The 19,983-nt window shown below is 38.3% G+C and overlaps 1 protein-coding gene across 4 annotated transcripts in view; it reads right to left on the bottom strand.

Moving 5' to 3' along the window:
* TCAIM (T cell activation inhibitor, mitochondrial) overlaps positions 1 to 19,983 on the bottom strand; it is a 70,838-nt gene that overhangs the window by 25,516 nt on the left and 25,339 nt on the right. For 3 of the 4 annotated variants that reach the window (XM_015131204.3, XM_015131203.3, XM_015131205.3), the window contains exon 5: positions 16,518 to 16,770. In XM_015131204.3, coding sequence (XP_014986690.2) covers positions 16,518 to 16,770 — 253 coding nt within the window. The remainder of the gene's footprint in view (positions 1 to 16,517; positions 16,771 to 19,983) is intronic. The other variant, XM_077992275.1, reaches the window with a different exon arrangement.

Here is a 19,983-nt window from a genome sequence, read left to right as displayed (position 1 = left end):
ATTTTTTTCTTTTTTTAAAGGCAGAGTCTTACTCTGCTGCCCAGGTTAGAGTGCAGTGGTGTGATCATGCCTAGCTAATTAGCTTGGCTAATTAAATTTTTTTTTTTTTTTAAGAGACAGGGTCTTGCCATGTTGCCCATGCTGATCTTGAACTCCTAAGATCAAGTGATCCTCCTGCCTCAGCCTTCCAAAGTGCTGGGATTATAGGCATAAGCCACTGCACCCAGCCCCTTAACCATTTTTAAGTGTACAGTTCAGTGGTATTAAGTACATTAACACTGTTGTGCAACTATCACCACCATCAGTCTTCAGAACTCTTTTCATCTTGCACAACTCAAACTCTGTACCCATTAAACACTAAAGCCCCCTTTCCCTCCCTCCAGCCCCTGGCAACCACTGTTCTATTTTCTGTCTCTATGAATCTGACTACTCCTTGTACTTCACATAAGTAGAATCATACACCATTTGTCTTTTTATGACTGGTTTATTTCATGTAGCACAATGTCCTCAAGGTTCATATGTTGTAGACGGTGTCAGAATTCCTTCCTTTTTAAGGCTAACATTCCACTGTACGAGTATATCAAATTTTGCTTATCCATTCATCCACTGATGGACACTTGGGTTGCTTCCACCTTTTGGCTACTGTGAATAATGCTGCTATGAACATGGGTATACAAATATCTACTTGAGACACTGCTCTCAATTTTGTGGTAAATCTATAGTTAAGTTTTTGAGGAATCACCATATCATTTTCCATAGCAGCTGCACCATTTCACATTTTCACCAACAGTGCACAAGGGTTCCAGTTTCTCCACACCCTCATCAACCCTTGCTATTTTGTTTTTTTTGGACAGTAGCCATTCTAATGGGTGTGAGTAGGTACTTCACTGTAGTTTTAATTTGCATTTCCGTAGTGATTAATGATGTTGAGTATCTTTTCATGTGCTTATTGGCCATTTATATACCTTCTTTGGAGAAATGTCTATTCAAGTCCTTTGCCCATTGTTGAAATGGGTTTTTTGCTGGTTGTTGAGTTTTAGGAGTTCTCTATTCTGGATATCAATTCCTTTATCAGATATATGAGTTGCAAACATTTTCTCTCATTTTGTGGGTTGCCATTTTACTGATAGTGTCTTTTAGTGCACAAACTTTAAAAATGTTCATGAAATCCAATTTGTCTATTTTTCTTTTGCTGCCTGTGTTTTAGGTGTTATATCCAAGAAATCACTGGCAAATCCAGTGTCATGAATCTTCTGCCCTATGTTTTCTTCTAAGAGTTTTATAGCTTATGTCTTATATTTTGGTCAAAGATCCATTTTGAGTTAATTTTAGTATAAGTCGGTGTCCAACTTCATTCCTTTGCATGTGGCCAGTTTTCCCAGTACCATTTGTTGAAAAGATTATGTTTTCCCCATTCTGTGGTCTTGGCATTCTTGTTGAAAACCAGTTGACCATATATGCAAGGATTTAATGCTGTATTCCCTATTCTACTCCATTAGTCTATATGTTTGTGTATTTTTCTTTTTATAGAGATGGGGGTCTCACTATAGTGCCTGGGCTGGTTGGCTCAAGTAATCCTTCTGCTTCAGCCTCCCGAAGTGCTGGGATTACAGAAGTGAGTCACCACACCTGGCCTATATGTCTTTTTTAATGCCAGTATCACAATGCTTTGTTTACTATAGCTTTGTAGTAAGTTTTGAAGTGAGGAAATGTGAGTCCTCTAGCTTTGCTCTTCTTTTTCAAGATTGTTTTGGCTATTTGAGGTCCCCTGAAATTCTAATTTTAGGATGGGTTTTTCTATTTGTGTGAAAAATGTCATTGGGATTTTGACAGGGATTGCATTAAATCTGTACATTGCTTTGGGTATTGACATCTTAATATTATCTTCTGATCCATGATCATAGAATGCCTTTCCATTTATTTATATCTTCTCTAATTTCTTTCAGAAATGTTTTATAGTTTTCATTGTACTACAAGTCTTTGATCTCTTCAGTCAATTTCTAAGCATTTTATCCTTTCTGATGCTATTGTAAATGGAACTGTTTTTGTAATTCCCTTTTTGGATTCATTGCTAGTATACAGAAATGCAATTAATTTTTGTGTATTGTATCCTGCTAAGTTGCTGAATTTGCTTATTAGTTCTAATAGATTCTCAGTGGAATCTTCAGAGTTTTCTATGTATAAGACCACTATCATCTGTGAACAGATAATTTTACCTCTTCCTTTCCAAGTAGATGACTTTAATTTCTTTTTCTTGCCTAATTGCTCTAAGACTTCCAGTAGTATGATGAATAAAAGTGGTGAAAGTAGGCATCCTTGCCTACTTCCTTATGTTACATGAAAAACTTCAGTCTTTTACTATTGAGAATGATGTTTGATGTGGGTTTTCACATATAGCTTTTATTATGTTGATGTAGTTTCCTTTATTTCTGGTTTATTGTTTTTAGGACGAAAGGATGTTCAATTTTGTCAAACGCTTTTTTTCTGCATAATGATCATTCTAGATGATTTAAATGACCATGTGGGGTTTCTCCTTCATTCTGTTAGTGTGTATCACACTGATTGATTTTGTATGTTGAACCATCCTTGTACTCTAGGAATATATCCCACTTGGTCATGGTATAGAATCCTTTTAATATGCTGCTGAATTAATTTTTCTAGGATCTTTTGAAGCTTTTTGCATTAATATTCATAAAGCATATTGATCTGTGGTTTTCTTTCCTTGTAGTGTCTTTGTCTGTCTTTGGTATCAGGGTAATGCTGGTCTCACAGAATGAGTTAGGGAGTGTTCCTTCTTCAGTTTCTTTTTGAAAAGTTTGAGAAGTATTGCTGTTAAATGTTTGGTAGAATTTGCCAGTGAAGCCATCCAGTTCAGGGCTTTTCTTTGTTGGGAAATTTAAAATTACTGTCTCAGTCTCATTTTCTTATTTCTTTGTGGTTTAGTCTTGGTAGATTTTGTGTTTCTAGAAATCTGTCCATTTGATCTAGGTTATCCAATTTGTTGGTGTACAAATGCCCATGGTACTCTCTTATAATCTTTATTTCTGTGGAATTGGTAGTAATGTCCCTACTTTCATTTCTGATTTTAGTAATTTGAGTCTTCTTTCTTTCTTAGTCCATCTAGCTAAAGGTTTGTCAATTTTGCTGATCTTTTCAAAGAACCAACTTTTGGTTTTGTTGATTTTCTCTATCATTTTTCTATTCTGTTTATCTAATATCTATTTTGATTATCTGCTCTAATCTTTATTATTTCCCTCCTTCCACTAGTTTTGGGTTTAGTTTATTTTTCTTTCTCTAATCCCATAAGGTGTAAAGTTAGACTGTTGATTTGAGATCTTTCTTGTTTTTTAAATGTGTTTATAGCTATAAATTTCCCCCTTAGCATCGCTTCACTGAATTTGTTGTGTCCCGTAAATTTTGGTACCTTGTGTTTTTGTTTTCATTCATCTATATTTTATTTTTTGCTCAAAATTGTTAATCATACATTTTATTTTTTTTTTAATTTTCAGGGTACATTCAGTAACGTAATATTCATATAATTTGTAAAAATCATATCAGTGTAATCGCTATATTCATCACCTTAAATCTTTTATTGTAGAAACATTTCAATTATTCTCTTCTAGCTATTCTGAAATACACAATTGATGATTGTAAACTATAGTCACATACTGATCTATCAGACAGATCTTACTTTTTTCTATCAAACTGTATATTTGGACCCATCAATCAACCTCTCTTCATATCCCCCTGAAGATTTTCCCCTCCTTTTTCTCCTAAAAGTCTTAGTACTTTACATTTTACATTTAAGTCTATGATTTATTTGGGTTAAAATTCTTAATTTTTTTTTTTTTAGGTTTGGGGCACATGTGCAGGTTAACAAAGGCAAACTCATGTCACAGGGGTCTCACATACAGACCATTTCATCACCCAGGTACTAAACATAGTACCTGATAGTTATTGTTCCTAATCCTCTCCCTCCTCCCACTCTCCTCCCTAGATATAATTTTAACTTTTATTTTAGATTTGGGAGTACATGTGCAGGTTTGTTACATGGGCGTATTGTAACATGCTGGGGTTTGGGGTATGATTCATCCTGTCACCCAGGTATTGAGTGTAGCATAGAACCTGATAGTTAGAAACCCCTTCCCCTCTCTCTCCCTCCCCGCTCTAGTTATCCCCAGTGTCTGTTGTTCTCCCTATTGTGCCCATTGGTTCTCATTATTTTGTTCCCACTTATAAGTAAGAACATGTGGTGTCTGGTTTTCTGTTCCCACATTAGTTTGCTAAAGACAATGGCCTCCAGCTCCATCCATGTTCCTGCAAAGGACATGATCTCATTCTTTTTTATGGCCACATAGCATTCCATTATGTATATGTACCACATTTCCCTTAGCCAGTCCCAGTCCATTGATGGGCATTGAGGTTGACTCCATGTTTTTGCTATTGCAAACAGTGCTGCAATGAAGATATGTCAGCATGTGTGTTTACGGGAGAATGATTTACATTCCTTTGGGTATACACCCTGTAGTGAGATTGCTGGGTTGAATGTTAGTTGTTTTAAGTTCTTTGAGGAATTGCCACACTACTTTCTACAATGCTTTAACTAATTTACACTCCTACCAACACTAAATAAGCATTCCTTTTTTTCCACAACCTGACCACAGCATCTGTTATTTATTTATTTATTTGAGACAGGGCCTTGCTCTGTCATCCAGGCTGGAGTGCAATGGCACAATCTTGGCTCACTGCAACCTCTGCATGCACTCCACCCCACCCTCCCCACCGAGGCCCAGGCTCAAGCGATCCTCCTGCCTCAGCCTCCCCAATAGCTGGGACTACAGGCACATGGCACGAAGCCTGGCTATTTTTTTGTATTTTTGGTAGAGAGGGGGTCTCATCATGTTGCCCAGGGTGGTCTTAAACTCCTGAGTTCAAGTAATCTCCCCACTTTGGCCTCCCAAAGTGCTGGGATTACAGGTGTGGGCAACTGTGCCTGACCTGGCTTTTTAATGCTAGCCATTCTAACTGGTGTGAGATGGTATCCCATTGTGGTTTTAATTTGCCCCTCCCCCCCTTTTTTTTGGAAACGGAGTCTCGCTCTGTTGCAGTGGAATGATCTCGGCTCACTGCAACCTCCGCATCCCAGGTTCAAGCGATTCTCCTGCCTCAGCCTCCCGAGTAGCTGAGATTACAGGCGCCTGCCACCATGCCCAGCTAATTTTTGTATTTTTAGGAGAGATGTGGTTTCACCATGTTGGCCAAGCTGTTCTTGAACAGCCTGTGATTTGCCTGCCTCAGGCTCCCAAAGCACTGGGATTACAGGTGTGAGCTACCGCACTCAGCTGCATTTTGCTTATGATTAGTGATATTGAGCATTTTTTCATACGTCTGTTGGCTGCATGTACATCTTCTTTTGAAGAGTGTCTGTTCATGTCTTTGCCTGCTTTTTCACGGGGCGTTTTTTTGGTTGTAAAAGTTTTTTTGCGGGGGAGGGGTAGGGTTGGGGACAGAGTCTCACTCTGTCGCCCAGGCTGGAGTGCAGTGGCATGATCTCAGCTCATTGCAACCTTCACCTCCTGGGTTCAAGTGATTCTTGTGCCTCAGCCTCCCGAGAGCTGGGATTACAGGCATGTGCCACCATGCCCAGCTAATTTTTGTATTTTTAGTAGAGATGGGGCTTCACCATGTTGGCCAGACTGGTCTCAAACTCTGGACCTCAGGTGATCCGCCCACCTCAGCCTCCCAAAGTGCTGGGATTACAGATGTGAGCCACCGTGCCCAGGAGTCTGTAAGTCTTAAGTTCCTGATAGATTCTGGATATTAGACCTTTGTCAGATGTATAGTTTGCAAGTACTTTCTCCCATTCTGTAGGTTGTCTGTTTACTCTGTTATGTTTCTTTTGCTGTGCAAAAGCTCTAGTGATAACATTTGTCAATTTTTGCTTTTGTTGCAATTGCTTTTAGCATCTTCATCCTGAAATCTTTGCCAGCCCCTATGTCCAGAATGGTATTTTCTATTTTCCCTTGGGATTTCTTTTTATTTTTAATTTTCATGGGTACATAGTAAGTATATTTATGTGGTACATGATATCTTCTTTGATCTGCTGGTTAAGAGTGCTTTAATTTCCACAATTTTGTGAAATTTCCAGTTTTACTTCTGTTGTTATTTCTAATTTCATCCCATTGTGGTCAGAGAAGATACTTTGTATATTTATCTTTTGAAATCCATTGAGACTGAATTTGTGGCTGAAAATATGGTCCATCCTAGAAAACGTTCCATGTGGACTCAAGAAGAATGTGTATGCTGTTGTTGTTAGGTAGAGTGTCTTGTATATGTCTGTTAGATCCAGCTTGTTAATTGTGCTATGCAAGTCCTCTGTTTCCTTACTTATTTCTTGTTGGTTCTTCTATACACTATTGAGAGTGGAGTATTAAAGTGTCCAGCCATTATTGCAGAACTTTCTATTTCTCTCTTCAATTCAGTCCACTTTTGCTTCATATATTTTGATGATCAGGAATTAGGTAGATAAATATTTATAGCTGCTATCACTTGTTGCTGTCTGGAGCCTTTTATTGATATGTAATATCCTTCTTTGTCTCTTGTAATCTTTTTAAATTTCATGTCTATTTTGTCTCATATTAGTATAACTCTCTTTTGGTTACCATTGCACGGAATACTATCCTTTTCCATCCTTTCACTTTCAACTCTGGATCTAAAGTGAGTCTCCTGTAGACAGCATATAGTTGAATCATTTATTTATTTATTTATGAGACGGAGTCTCGCCCTGTCGCCCAGGCTGGAGTGCAGTTGTGCGATCTTGGCTCACTGCAAACTCTGCCTCCCAGGTTCTTGCCATTCTCCTGCCTCAGCCTCCCGAGTAGCTGGGACTACAGGTGCCCGCCACCACGCCTAGCTAATTTTTTGGTATTTTTTTTAGTAGACATGGGGTTTCACGGTGTTAGCCAGGATGGTCTCGATCTCCTGACTTCATGATCCACCCACCTCAGCCTCCCAAAGTGCTGGAATTACAGGTGTGAGCCACCTCGCCCAGCCAAATCATGTTTTTTAAATCCACTCTGCCAATATTTGTCTTTTGGAAAGTTTAATCCATTTACATTTAATTACTTATAAGACAGGACTTTATTCTGTCATGTTGCTATTTGTTTTCCATGTGTCTTATCGCTTTTTTGTCCCTTATTTCTTGCACTACTATCTTCTTTTGTGTTTAGTTTTTTTTTTTTTTTTTTTTTTTTTGTGGCGAAACATTTAAATTCCTTTCTCGTTTCCTTTTGTGTATGTCCTTTAGGTATTTTCTTATGGTTACCGTGGGGGATTACATTTAGCAACCTAAAGTTATAACACCCTAATTTGAATTTATACTAGCTTAACTTCAATAACAAAAGCTCTGTTCCTTTACTAGCTCTCCCCAACCTTTTCAGTTGTTATCACAAATTTACACATTGTCCAAAAACTTTTAATACTTTATTAAAAGTATTATTAGTTTTAGAAAGAGTAGTGATAGTTCTTTTTAAAAATGGCTTTGTTGGAATATAACTCATATACCACACAACTCACCCATTCATCCATTTTTAGTATGTTCACAGAATTGTACAACCACCACCACAGTCAATTTTAATATACTTTCATCACCTGAATAAGAAAACATGTACGCATTAATAGTCCTGCTCTCCAGCCCTACCAACCACTAATCTACTTTCTGTCTCTCTAGATTTGCCTATTCTAGGTATTTTACATAAAATGGAATCATACAGTATGTGGTTGACTGCAATCAGCTTCTGTGACTTAGCATGTTTTCAAGATTCATCCATGTTGTAGTAAGTATCAGTACTTCATTCCTTTTTGTGGTTAAATAATATTCCATTATATGGATATACCAGTTTAAAAAAATCCATTTATCAGTTGGTAGACATTGGGTTATTTCCACTTTTGGCTACTATGAATAATGTTGCCATAAGCATATTTTTGTGTGAATGTCTGTTTTCATTTCTCTTGGGTATATACCTAGGAGTGGAATTCTTGGGTCACATAACTCTGTTTAATATTTTGTAGTATTGCCAAACTGTGTTCCAGAGCAGCTGCACCATTTTATACGGAGGACAGTTCCAGTTTCCCTACCTGCTCACCAACACTTGTTATTCTCTTTTAGAATATAGCCATCATAGGGTATTGAAGTGGTAACTGGGTGTGGTTGTTTATTTGACCTCGGCCTGTGCTATAGTTTAAATATTTGTCCCCTCCAAATCTCATGTTGAAATTTAATCCCCAGTGTTGGAGGCAGGGCCTGGTGGGAGGTTTTGGGTCATGGAGGCAGACATCTCATGAATGGCTTCATGTCATCCTCATGGTAATGACTGACTTCTCACTATTAGTTTCCATAAGATCTGATTGTTAAAAATAGCCTGGTGCTTCCTCTCTTTTTTTCCTCCTTTCTTGTCACATGATGCTTGTTCTTCTTTCCCTTCTACCATGAGGGGAAGCTTTCTGAAGTCCTTACCAGAAGCAGATGCTGATGCGATACTTCTTGTACAGCCTGCAGAACCATGAGCCAAACAAACCTCTTTTCTTTATAAATTACCCAGCCTCTAGTATTCCTTTATATTACAGCAATGCAAAATGGACTAAGACAGCTTGATTAAAAATGATTTCACTATAATTGCAGCAACATATATCATACATATATTACATGTATTGTTAAAAGATCCAAATAAAAAGAAAAAACTGATAATAAAATGAAGCCAAAAGAACATTAAAAGATATATAAAAATGAATGCCAGAACACCATGTACAAGGACTAATGCTGGACTGTGAAATCATTTGGTTTAGTTCCTAGGGTCATGATGCTTTTGAAATAAAAATACTTTAGTAACTCAAGTGAAGCTCAGTTTTCCACGGATTTAAGAGATGAAAAGGAGAGCCATGATCCAAATTACAATAAAGTTAAAATTGCATAAATTTTATACTCCTAGGCCTCAAACTGTATAAAACAAAGGAGTTTAGGCCAATAACAGCCTTTATTTTATTTTCACTGCCTGAAGTTCATAGAGCAATAGTTTTTAAATTTTATTTTTAATTTTTTTGGAGAGACAGGGTCTCACTCTGTCACCCAGGCTGGGGTGCAGTGGTGTGATCATGGATCACTTCAGCCTTGACCTCCTGGGCTCAGGTGATCCTCCTGCCACAGCCTCCTGAGTAGCTGGGAGTACAGGCACATGTCGTCACACCTGGCTAATTTTTTAATTTTTATTTTTCTAGAGACAAGGTCTTACTATATTGCCCAAGCTGGTCTTAAACTCCGGGCTTCAAGCAGTTCCTCCACCTTGGCCTCCCAAAGTGCTGGGATTATAGTCAGGAGCCACTTCTTCTGACATCAAAAGCTTTTTATACTTCTCTGATGGCAACACATGGTGAGAAATATTTCACATAGTGAACCAGCATATACACACACACTTGTATTTATGTGTATGTAACTAAACCAAGTATTTTGAGAAATAAACTTACTACTAGAAATGCATTCATAATATATAGTTAAAATTAAAAAAAAAAAAAGAAAGCAAAGCAAAACAACTTTCCTGGTCCTGAGTCACTAAATTGTGCATTATCACTTGCAATTTTAAAAACAGTGACTTAGCCTATAAACAAGGGGAAGAGTAAATAAATGCATGATATGAGTTAAATCATGACTATCAAATCCCAAACATTCTATAGAATAGTTCCAATGTTGTAGGTGTCCAATGTGGTATTTCATGAACACAAAAATTGATTCAAAGTGTAGACATTCAAAGTGAAATGTAAATATATTCGAGCTAAGGTCAAATAGAGAAAATGGAACTCTGACATTCACTGGTATCTTAGCAGCTGTAAGAATAGTATTTCAATGGTCTTTTTATAGTTCAATGACATGTTTGTTCAGTGGGATAGACATTTCATATGGAATTGTTTTGTTTATATAAAATGGATCTGGTTAGCTCCTCTCAAACACAAGCTATATAATTAAAGTACATTTTTGTTTTAATATAATTTGATAATCAAAGAATATACCCAAAATATACTCCAGCCCGGGCGACAGAGTGAGACTCCGTCTCAAAAAAAAAAAAAAAAAAAAAAAAAAAAAAAAAAAGAAATATAAAAACTGACAACACAGAACAGCATTTCCTAATTTTTTTTAGACTGGAACATTCCTTTTATAATTTTATATAATTTTCAAAAACTACTTAGGTATTGAATTTTTCTTTTCTTTTCAGACAGAGTCTCACTCTGTCACACAGGCTAGAGTGCACTGGCACGATCTTGGTTCACTGTAATCTTTGCCTGCTGGGTTCAAGCAGTTCTCCTGCCTCAGTTACCCAAGTAGCTGGGACTACAGGCGTGCGCCATCACGCCTGGCTAATTTTTGTATTTTTTTTTTTTTGTAGAGATGGGGTTTCACTATGTTGGCCAGGCTGGTCTTGAACTCTTGACCTCAAGTGATCTGCCCACCTCAGCTTCCCAAAGTGCTGAGATTATAGGCGTGAGCCACCACACCTGGCCTAAAACTTTCATTTTATCATTTTTATATGGTATATAACAAAGGAATGTTGAAGTAAGATAAAACACAATTTGCTGAGAAATTCAAAATTACAAACCATGCCCTAAAATATACATTAAAATGTAATCAATGGATATAGTATAAAAGTGGGTTAAATAGAGTTTTTATGACCTGATAAATCTCCCACTTTGTGTTTTTAAAAAACTCCTCCAGCCTCAGCAACCAAACAAGACCCTGTCTCAAAAAATATTAAACAATAAAAATAAAAAACTCAACTGATTTATTTTTATTTCTTATTTTAATTTAAAAATGCTAAGACACAATTTTACCCTACACTTCTTAGCAAAACCAAAAACAGATAAAATTATTTTGAAAGCTAAAGTCTATACTAAATAATACTGTCATTATATTTTCTCATTTAACATAGTGCTCAGAAACATTAAAACCATCTTAACTTGCTTTCAAGATTTAATTAAAAAGAAAATTTTGGGCCAGGCACAGTGGCTCACGCCTGTAATCCCAGCACTTTGGGAGGCCGAGGTGGGTGGATCACAAGGTCAGGAGATTGAGACCATCCTTACTAACACGGTGAAACCCTATCTCCACTAAAAATACAAAAAAATTAGCTGGGCGCGGTGGCATGCACCTGTAGCCCCAGCTACTCTGGAGGCTGAGGCAGGAGAATGGCGTGAACGCGGGAGGCAGAGCTTGCAGTGAGCTCAGATCGCACCACTGCACTCCAGCCTGGGCAACTGCACGAGACTCCGTCTCAAAAAAAATAAAATAAAATAAAATAAATTTTTGATTCAATGAATGTAATTTGTAAATCAGGAGATCAGATGGATATAAATGTGCAGAATTGTCATTTTTCTGCTCCTTCTGAACTATATAATTCAGCATGTGTTTCTTATGATTCCTCTCTATAATCTATATATGTAACGAAGATGAATTAAACAATACATGAATAAAAATTTAAACTGCATATGGCCAAAATGACCATGGTGGCTAAGAGGCTTTAGTAGACTTATAGGCACCCTGAATCTCCCTACTAGGCAGTCACTTGATTCACATGATTTGAAAGCTCTGAAATGGTTCAACAGTTTTACAATTATTTGTAAAATAATTACAGATATAAAAAAATCAGTACAGTTATCTCTTGCTATACATGAGGCATTAGTTCCAAGCCCACCTACAGGTACCAAAATCTGTGCATACTCAGGTCCTATAGTTGGCCCCGCCAAACTTGCATATACCAACAGTCGGCCTTCCCTATACATAGGTTTCACATCTTGCTAATACTGTACTTCCTCCCTTCCTACCTCCCTTCCTCCCTTCCTCCCTTTCCTCCTTCCCTCTTTTCTTTCTTTCTCTCTTTCTCTCTCTCTCTTTCTATTATTATTTCAATAGTTTTGGGGGAGAAAATATGGTATGTTCAATCTGCTTTTGGTTGAAAAAAAAATCCATGTAAGAGTGGATCTGCACAGTTCAAACACACATTCTTCAAGGGTCAACTGTAATTGAAATGAGAAATTGATAGAGATAGCATTCTGGCTTTTATGATATAAGCTCCTGGAACCCTTACTAGGAAAAACTACCATATATTAAAACGTTGAACAAACCCTCAGCAGAGGTTCCTTCAAACTGGGCAATGCCCAAGCTTGGGTAAAGGTCAAGGGGGCTCTGGGCCTATGTGAACATGCTAGAATTGGGAAACCAGGTTACAAAAGGGAGATAAGAGATATGAAACCTTTCAGATGAGTACAGGTATTATAATGCTACATCTGCACTGTAAGACATGCTGGTGAAGGGATTTAGCCTACACTGCATTTGGCTCTAATGGCCCAATGAGCAGTATTCCTTATCTTGTCTTGGTTCTGTGTAGTGCTGTCCTCTCTCTCCTACCCAGCCTGGATTTTTTGCTCTCTAAATTTACACACTCTTAAGCTAAACTCAAACTCCATGAGGTGATGATCTGGTTCAGGTAAATCAATAAGATGTCAATGCTTAAGAAATATAATCTAGGCGTGGTGACTCATGCCTGTAATCCCAGCACTTTGGGAGGCTGAGGTGGGCAGATCACCTGAGGTCAGGAGTTCGAGACCAGCCTGATCAACATGGAGAAACTCTGTCTCTACTAAAAATACAAAATTAGCTGGGCATAGTGGCGCATGCCTGGAATCCCAGCTACTCGGGAGGCTGAGGCAGGAGAATTGCTTGAATCTGGGAGGCGGAGGTTGCGGTGAGCAGAGGTCGCACCATTGCACTCCAGCCTGGGCAACAAGAGCGAAACTCCATCTCAAAAAAAAGAAAAAAAAAAAAGATATAATCTACCTGGGCATGGTGGCTCATGTCTGTAATCCCAGCACTTTGGGAAGCTGAGGCAGGAGGATCACTTGAGCTCAGGAGTTTGAGACCAGCCTGGGCAACATAGTAAGACCTTGTCTCTACTAAAAATTAAAAAATTAGCCAGGTATGGGCCAGGCACAGTGGCTCATGCCTGTAATCTCAACATTTTGGGAGGCCGAGGCGGGCGGATCACCTGAGGTCAAGAGTTCGAGACCAGCCTAGCCAACATGGTGAAACCCCATCTCTACTAAAAATACAAAAATTAGCCAGGGGTGTGGTGGTGTGTGCCTGTAATCCCAGCTACTCGGGAGGCTGAGGCAGGAGAATGCTTAACCCGGGAGGCGGAGGTTGCAGTGAGCTGAGATAGTGCCCTTGCACTCCAGCCTGGGCAACAGAGTGAGACTATCTTAAAAAAAGAAATTAGCCAGGTATGGTGGCACAGGCCTGTAGTCCCAGCTACTCCAAAGGCCGAGGCAGAAGCATCACTTAAGCCCAGGAGTTTGAGGCTGCAGTGAGCTGTGATCACACCACTGCACTCCAGCCTGAAAGAGTAAGACCCAGCCTCAAAAAAAAAAAAAAAAAAAAAAAGAAAGAAAGAAAAAAGAAATACAATCTAAGGCCCTTCAATATAAGTATTAAAAACTAAGAAAAAAAAACCCTATCTACTGTAATGCTATGTCACTATACATTTCACTTTATGAAGCTAAAAAAAGAAAGGCTGTAACTGCTTAATAATGGGTTTACTTTAACTTCTGTAAAGACAAAATAGCTATTGACAACAAGATGGATAATAATAATCAGTGATTTAGAAAGCTAAATTTCCACTGACTTCAACTTCTAAAACAGTGGTCTATTTTTTTTTTTGAGACAGAGTCTTACTCTGTCGCCCAGGCTGGAGTGCCGTGGCGCGATCTCGGCTCACTTGCAACCTCCACCTCCCTGGTTCAAGCGATTCTCCTGCTTCAGCCTCTTCAGTAGCTGGGACTACAGGCACCTGCCACCACGCCCGGCTAATTTTTTGTATTTTTAGTAGAGACGGGGTTTCACCATGTTAGCCAGGATGGTCTCGATCTCCTGACCTCATGATCCGCCTGCCTTGGCCTCCCAAATAGTGGTCTATTTTTTTTTGCTATCCTCTTAAAGGGTAGACAATAAGTCAGAGTGACTTGTTTTTTGAGCTTGTCCTCGTAACTGTCAAAATGAGAGCTTGAATTTAAAACAAAGCTGACTTTCCAGGAAATCAAGAATTCACAGCAACATAACTTATCTACACATAGAAATTTTCCTTAAGACAATGTATCTGTCACTAAAAATAGCAGATATTTTTATTTAACATTAATAAAATTAACAGAGGCACTTTAAGAAAAAATGGCCCTCTACATTCATTGCTAAGTGACTTCTATTGCTACACTATGTATTATGTTACTTTGCATTCCCATATTAAAGCCTGAGTTCTTTATACTGAGCCTTTAGCACATCACATTTAGTTATTCAACAATTCTTTAGTTCAGTTTAATTAAAATACTGGATGGATTCTATGAATCTATGAAGTAGATTAGTAGACACAGAGATTATCAAGACATATTCCCTACCCTTAAGAACTCATATAGTATAATGTAATATAAGAAAGTCTCCTTTACTAAAAACTAAGGAATTTTATTGGATGAATGACATACAAATAAAAAAATTATAAATACTGAGCTTAGATAAGGAACCCGTTGAATACCACTTATCTCGTTGAGTTGGCTTTCTATAGTTTCAATGTGTTTTCATTACTTTGCCAGGGGTCTAAGTCCAGTTCTAGGTCCTTGGGGCACTCTTTTCATGATGGCTGCACATCCAACTCCAGATAGAAACTGTGTTCTACAAAATACTCAACTGAACCACAGACCATGTGCTTCTCTGAAACCCTTTAATACATTATTCTTAAGCCCTTTTAACTTGAGTAAAGTCCAACAACTGTTATTTTTGCTGTTTTGGCTTGACTTACTCTATCTCACTGTTTTCTATACCCATAGGCCAGTAATTCCCAACTTTTTGTTCATCTAGACACAGCACAAGATAAGTACAGCAATATCCTCCTGTGGGTGTAAGCAGAAGTTGTATGTGCTGTGTATCCCACATAAAACTTGAAGGCAAGGCTGAGAACCTCTCTTCCAGTTTGTGCTCAGAGAAATCTACTTCAACTCCCACCATAGCCTCTGTGTGCAATTAACCTTAAATTATCTCGTTTTTCTATACCAAAATTTTCAATTCAGCAACCTCTATGCCACCATGACTCTACTTTTTATTTATTTATTATTTTTTGGAGACAGGGTCTCACTTTGTCACCCAGGCTGGAGTGCAGTCACACGATCATAGTTCACTGCAGCCTCAAACTCCTGCACTCAAGGGATCTTCCTGCCTCAGCCTTCCAATTAGCTAGAACTACAAATGTATACCACCATGCCCGGCTAAATTTTTGTATTTTTTGTAGAGATGGGGTCTTGCTATGTTGCTCAGGCTGGTCTCGAACTCCTGACCTCAGGAAATCCTCCCACCTCGGCCTCCCCAAATGCTGGGATTATCAGCATTAAGCCACCGTGCCGGGCTCTTCTTCATTTTTTACCCGACTTCTTACTGTGTCATTACTTCTGGTCCATCATTAAATTATTATTCCCAAATGCACATTTCCATCTCAGAAGAGAATCTGAACAATTAAAGTCATCATATTTAGGGAAGTGATTTATCCATCAGTTATGCATATAGATAAATATCATAGACTATCACACGTAGGTACATACATATACATCTTCAGACACATACTTCTGTCCTTTTCTGTACTAGACTCTGCTACCTTCCTACCTCTTCAGCCTTATTTGGAATCTAGCTAGGTAACAAGGAGGAATCCCTTAGTACAGATAATCCACAAAGCAGATATTATGCCAGTGGATAATGAAGGATCATTTACTATGCCATAATGAGAGAATCCTCTGATAAGCCCCTGGACTTTTTAGATACAATCATAGGAAGAGAATGTGATGGGTCTTTATGAAATCCAAAAATGACTTAAAAAACATAAGGTAACTTTACAAATAAGGCATGCCAAATAATAGAAAACATTTTATATATGGTTTTTATAATTTAAAAAGTAACTCTTTAAAGCAGCTATTCTAGATGATATTGAATAATTCTGTCACCATGTATTTTTCTCATGTATGGATTATTACACTGAAGTACATCACTACTGAACTATCCATTAGAAATGCCTAACACATGAAGAAGAGTAAAAAATATTTGTATAGTCTTAGGTATAGCCTTTCTCCATGTACCGGGGGTAACTTGGATAGAATTTTTAAAACTTAAACAAAACAATCTCCTGCATGTGTTTGGTATCAAAAGACCACAACTTTAAATACAGCTAGAAGTATTTTGGCAACTTTAAGTAAGAAACATGAAATATATTTTTCATAATGATTACTGGATTAACTAGATTGATAGCATTACTTTTCCTGGAAGACTAGGCTTTAATTTTAAATGTGAACTACACTTTTTATTTATAAAAAAAGTTTTTGCCATTCCAATACATCAGTGTCATAAACACAAACTACAAATACAGTCTAGTTAAATAAAAACTTTTACATACGTGAGAGTTGTTTCCATTCTCGAGACTTGTTCAAGGTCTTCATCAGGGTCCTTGAATCCAGTAAAGGAGTAATAAGACTTGTCCCATTTGATGGGCCTGTCAGGCATCCTTTTAGCTTCTTTGAGAGGCTGGGTATGCACATTAGTATTCAAGCTTTGGATATGTTCAATAGATAAACTGCAGGAGTTGAGAATATATAATACTGTGCTTAGCAGATCTCTGGTGTGCAAAGTAAATTTGACTGCTCGAAATCCTAGAGAATATAATTCCCCCAAACAATTAATACAGATGATTATTTGCTTTATTTCAACATGTATAAAATCAAAATCTTTGAAAACATTCTATTACTGATTTAAATTTGTCCTATTAGCAAATCACCTGTAAATAGAAAAATGACTTCCCTTCTCTAAAACTATACCACACAATGTTTTACCTTCGTGAACTCCTTCAATCATCAGCTCCATTTTCTAGTTTGGTTCCAGTGACCAAACCCATCCCAGCCCAACAAGGGGATTCAGAATATTCTCAATTCTGTCGATAAATCTGGTCTCTTAAGAGAGAGAAAAGCTCTCCTATAAGCAGGTGTACACCAAAGATAGTTTCTAGTGGAGACAGGAGAATACAGGTATACACTGTGACAGCGGTTCAGGTAAGAGGGGCCATATAATCTAGTCTCAGTGGTCACAGAAACCCATCTTGAATTTTCTCTATGATTGAAGGAGATGGTCCTCATACTTGCTCACTTGACTAGGTAGTAACCCAGTATTTTCAGGAATGATTTAAAATTCTCTAGTTGTTTAAAAGTTACTCCTGTAATCCCAGTACTTTGGGAGGCCGAGGTGGGTGGATTATGAAGTCAGGAGCTCGAGACCAGCCTGACCAAGATGGTGAAACCCCATCTCTACTAAAAATACAAAAATCAGCTGGGTGCAGTGGTGGGCGCCTGTAATCCCAGGTACTTGGGAGGCTGAGGCAAGAGAATTGCTTGAACCCGGGAGGCGGGAGTTGCAGTGAGCCGAGATTGTGCCACTGAACTCTAGCCTGGGTGACAGAGCAAGACTGTTTCAAAAAAAAAAAAAAAAAGTCACTGATTTTGATGTTGGGTAATCATTGGACTAAGGTAAGTAATCTAAATTGTTAAGTCATCAATAAAAAATCCACTGGTTTTGTTTTTTTTTCTTTTCTGGGTGTTAGGCATGGTTCCAGCTTAATTTACATATCTTTTCAACCAACACTACCACCAACTATGCCATTATCATTTCTCCTGTCAAATGTGAAGGAACATAGATTAAGAATGAAGCCAGGGCTTAAATCTGAGTTGATACCAAGCCAAAAATTTTCTCCATACAACATGCTGACTCTTTGCTTTTAAAAAAAATTTTTAATTAGTTTTGAAAATTAAAAGCAAAAGTCTCCTGTTAGCAGGCATACAACTTTACCATCTTTACTTGAGGTAATCACTATTAATAGGTACATATTCTTCCAGACCTGCTCTATCCAAGATGGTAGCTACTAGGACAGTGGCAATTTAAAATTAAATTGATGGAAATGAAATAAAAATTTAAAATTAAGTTCTTTGGCCACATTGGCCACATTTCAAGTGCTCAATAAGCACAAAGGGCTAGGGCCTGCCATATTAGATGATGCAGATATGGAACATTTCCCTCATTACAGAAAGTTCTCTTGGGCAGCACTGTTCTTTGACCTTTTCCATCTATGTGCTTGTATGTGTGTACCACATATGAGGCCAGGGCAGTGGTTCATGCCTGTAATCCCACCACTTTGGGAGGCTGAGACAGGTGGAGCACTTGAGGCCAGGAGTTTGAGACCAGCCTGGCCAACATGGTGAAACCGTGTCTTTACTAAAAATACAAAAATTAGCTGGGTGTGGTGGTGTACTCCTGTAATTCCAGCTACTCAGGCGGCTGAGGCAGGAGAATTGCTTGAACCCAGGAGGTGGAGATTGCAGTGAGCGAAGACTGTGCCACTGCGCTTAAGCCTGGCAACAGAGCAAGACTCTGCCTCAGAAAAAAAAAAAGTATTTGCAACTTTTGTGATGACAGACACCACAATTCAAATCATTCTCACAGATACACGTTCTGCTTGCCACACCAACTTATGAGATCCAGAACATGCCAACTAAGAAATACTTTTTTTTAGTTCAATAATTTGGGGAAACTTAGAACTACTGGCAAGGGAATTATTCTAGTCAGTGAAGGAGGAAAGGAAAACCCAAACTGCTGCATTGGAGGTTAAGAAAAAATAGCTCATCCTCAGAAGTGCACAATCAAGGAGTAAATCTGTTTCTATCTCAATTTATCAGCTTCATTATTTAATCCAACGTAAGAGTTACTATATAGTAAGGACAGCCTGTACCACACTGCAAATATCCTTTACTGGTTCCTCAGGATACATTCCGAGAAGAATTTTGTGGCTTTGGGGAGAGAATGCCAAGTTGCAGAGTTTGTAGAGTTTGCACTAATTTATATACCCATCAATAATGTGGGAAAATGTATTTTTACCATTCATGGGTATTACCAGCAAAAAAAGAAAAAAAATAATGGGCAAAATATACTGCTTAATTATTTCAGTTTGCGTTCGAATACTGAGGCTAAAGATTTTTTTTTTTTTTTGAGACAAGGTCCCACTCTGTCACCCACGCTGGAGTGCAGTGGTGCCTACCATCTTGCCTCACTGTAACCTCTGCCCCCTGGGCTCAGGTGATTCTCCTACCTTAGGCTCTCGAGTAGCTAGGACTACAGGCATGTGCCACCACACCTGGTTAATTTCTTGTATTTTTAGTAGAGACAGGGTTTCACTATGTTGCCCAGGCTAGTCTGGAACTCCTGGACTCAAGCAATTTGCCTGCCTCAGCCTCTCAGAGTGCTGGGATTATAGGTGTGAGCCACCATGCATGGCCTAAAGATTTTTATATACTTAACTGACATTTATATGTGTTATTTCTTGAACTGTCTATTCATTGTCTTTGTCCATTTTTGGAATGGAGCTACTCTGGTTCATTTTTAATTTGTAAAAACTCTTTATGTATAGCATCATCTTTTTGTCATATATGCTATATCTTTTCTCCCATTTCTAGTTTAATTTTTTCTGTACCTTTTACTTTTTTTTTTTTTTTTTTAATGACAGTCTCGGCCAGGTGCGGTGGCTCATGCCTGTAACACTAGCACTTTGGGAGGCCGAGGTGGGCGGATCACGAGATTAAGAGATCAAGACCATCCTAGCCAATATGGTGAAACCCTGTCTCTACTAAAAATACAAAAATTAGCTGGGCGTGGTGCCGCGTGCCTGTAGTCCCAGCTACTCAGGAGGCTGAGGCAGAAGAATTGTTTGAACCCGGGAGGCAGAGGTTGCAGTGAGCCAAGATTGCTACACTGGACTCCAGCCTGGCGACAGAGCAAGACTCCGTCTCAAAAAAAAAAAAAAAAAAAAAACAAAAACCAAAAAA

This window comes from Macaca mulatta, chromosome 2, assembly GCF_049350105.2.
Source record: "Macaca mulatta isolate MMU2019108-1 chromosome 2, T2T-MMU8v2.0, whole genome shotgun sequence".
NCBI lineage: Eukaryota > Metazoa > Chordata > Mammalia > Primates > Cercopithecidae > Macaca > Macaca mulatta.
The sequence above is the reverse complement of the archived record's forward strand: the minus strand, read 5'-3'. Positions and strand labels throughout refer to the sequence as shown.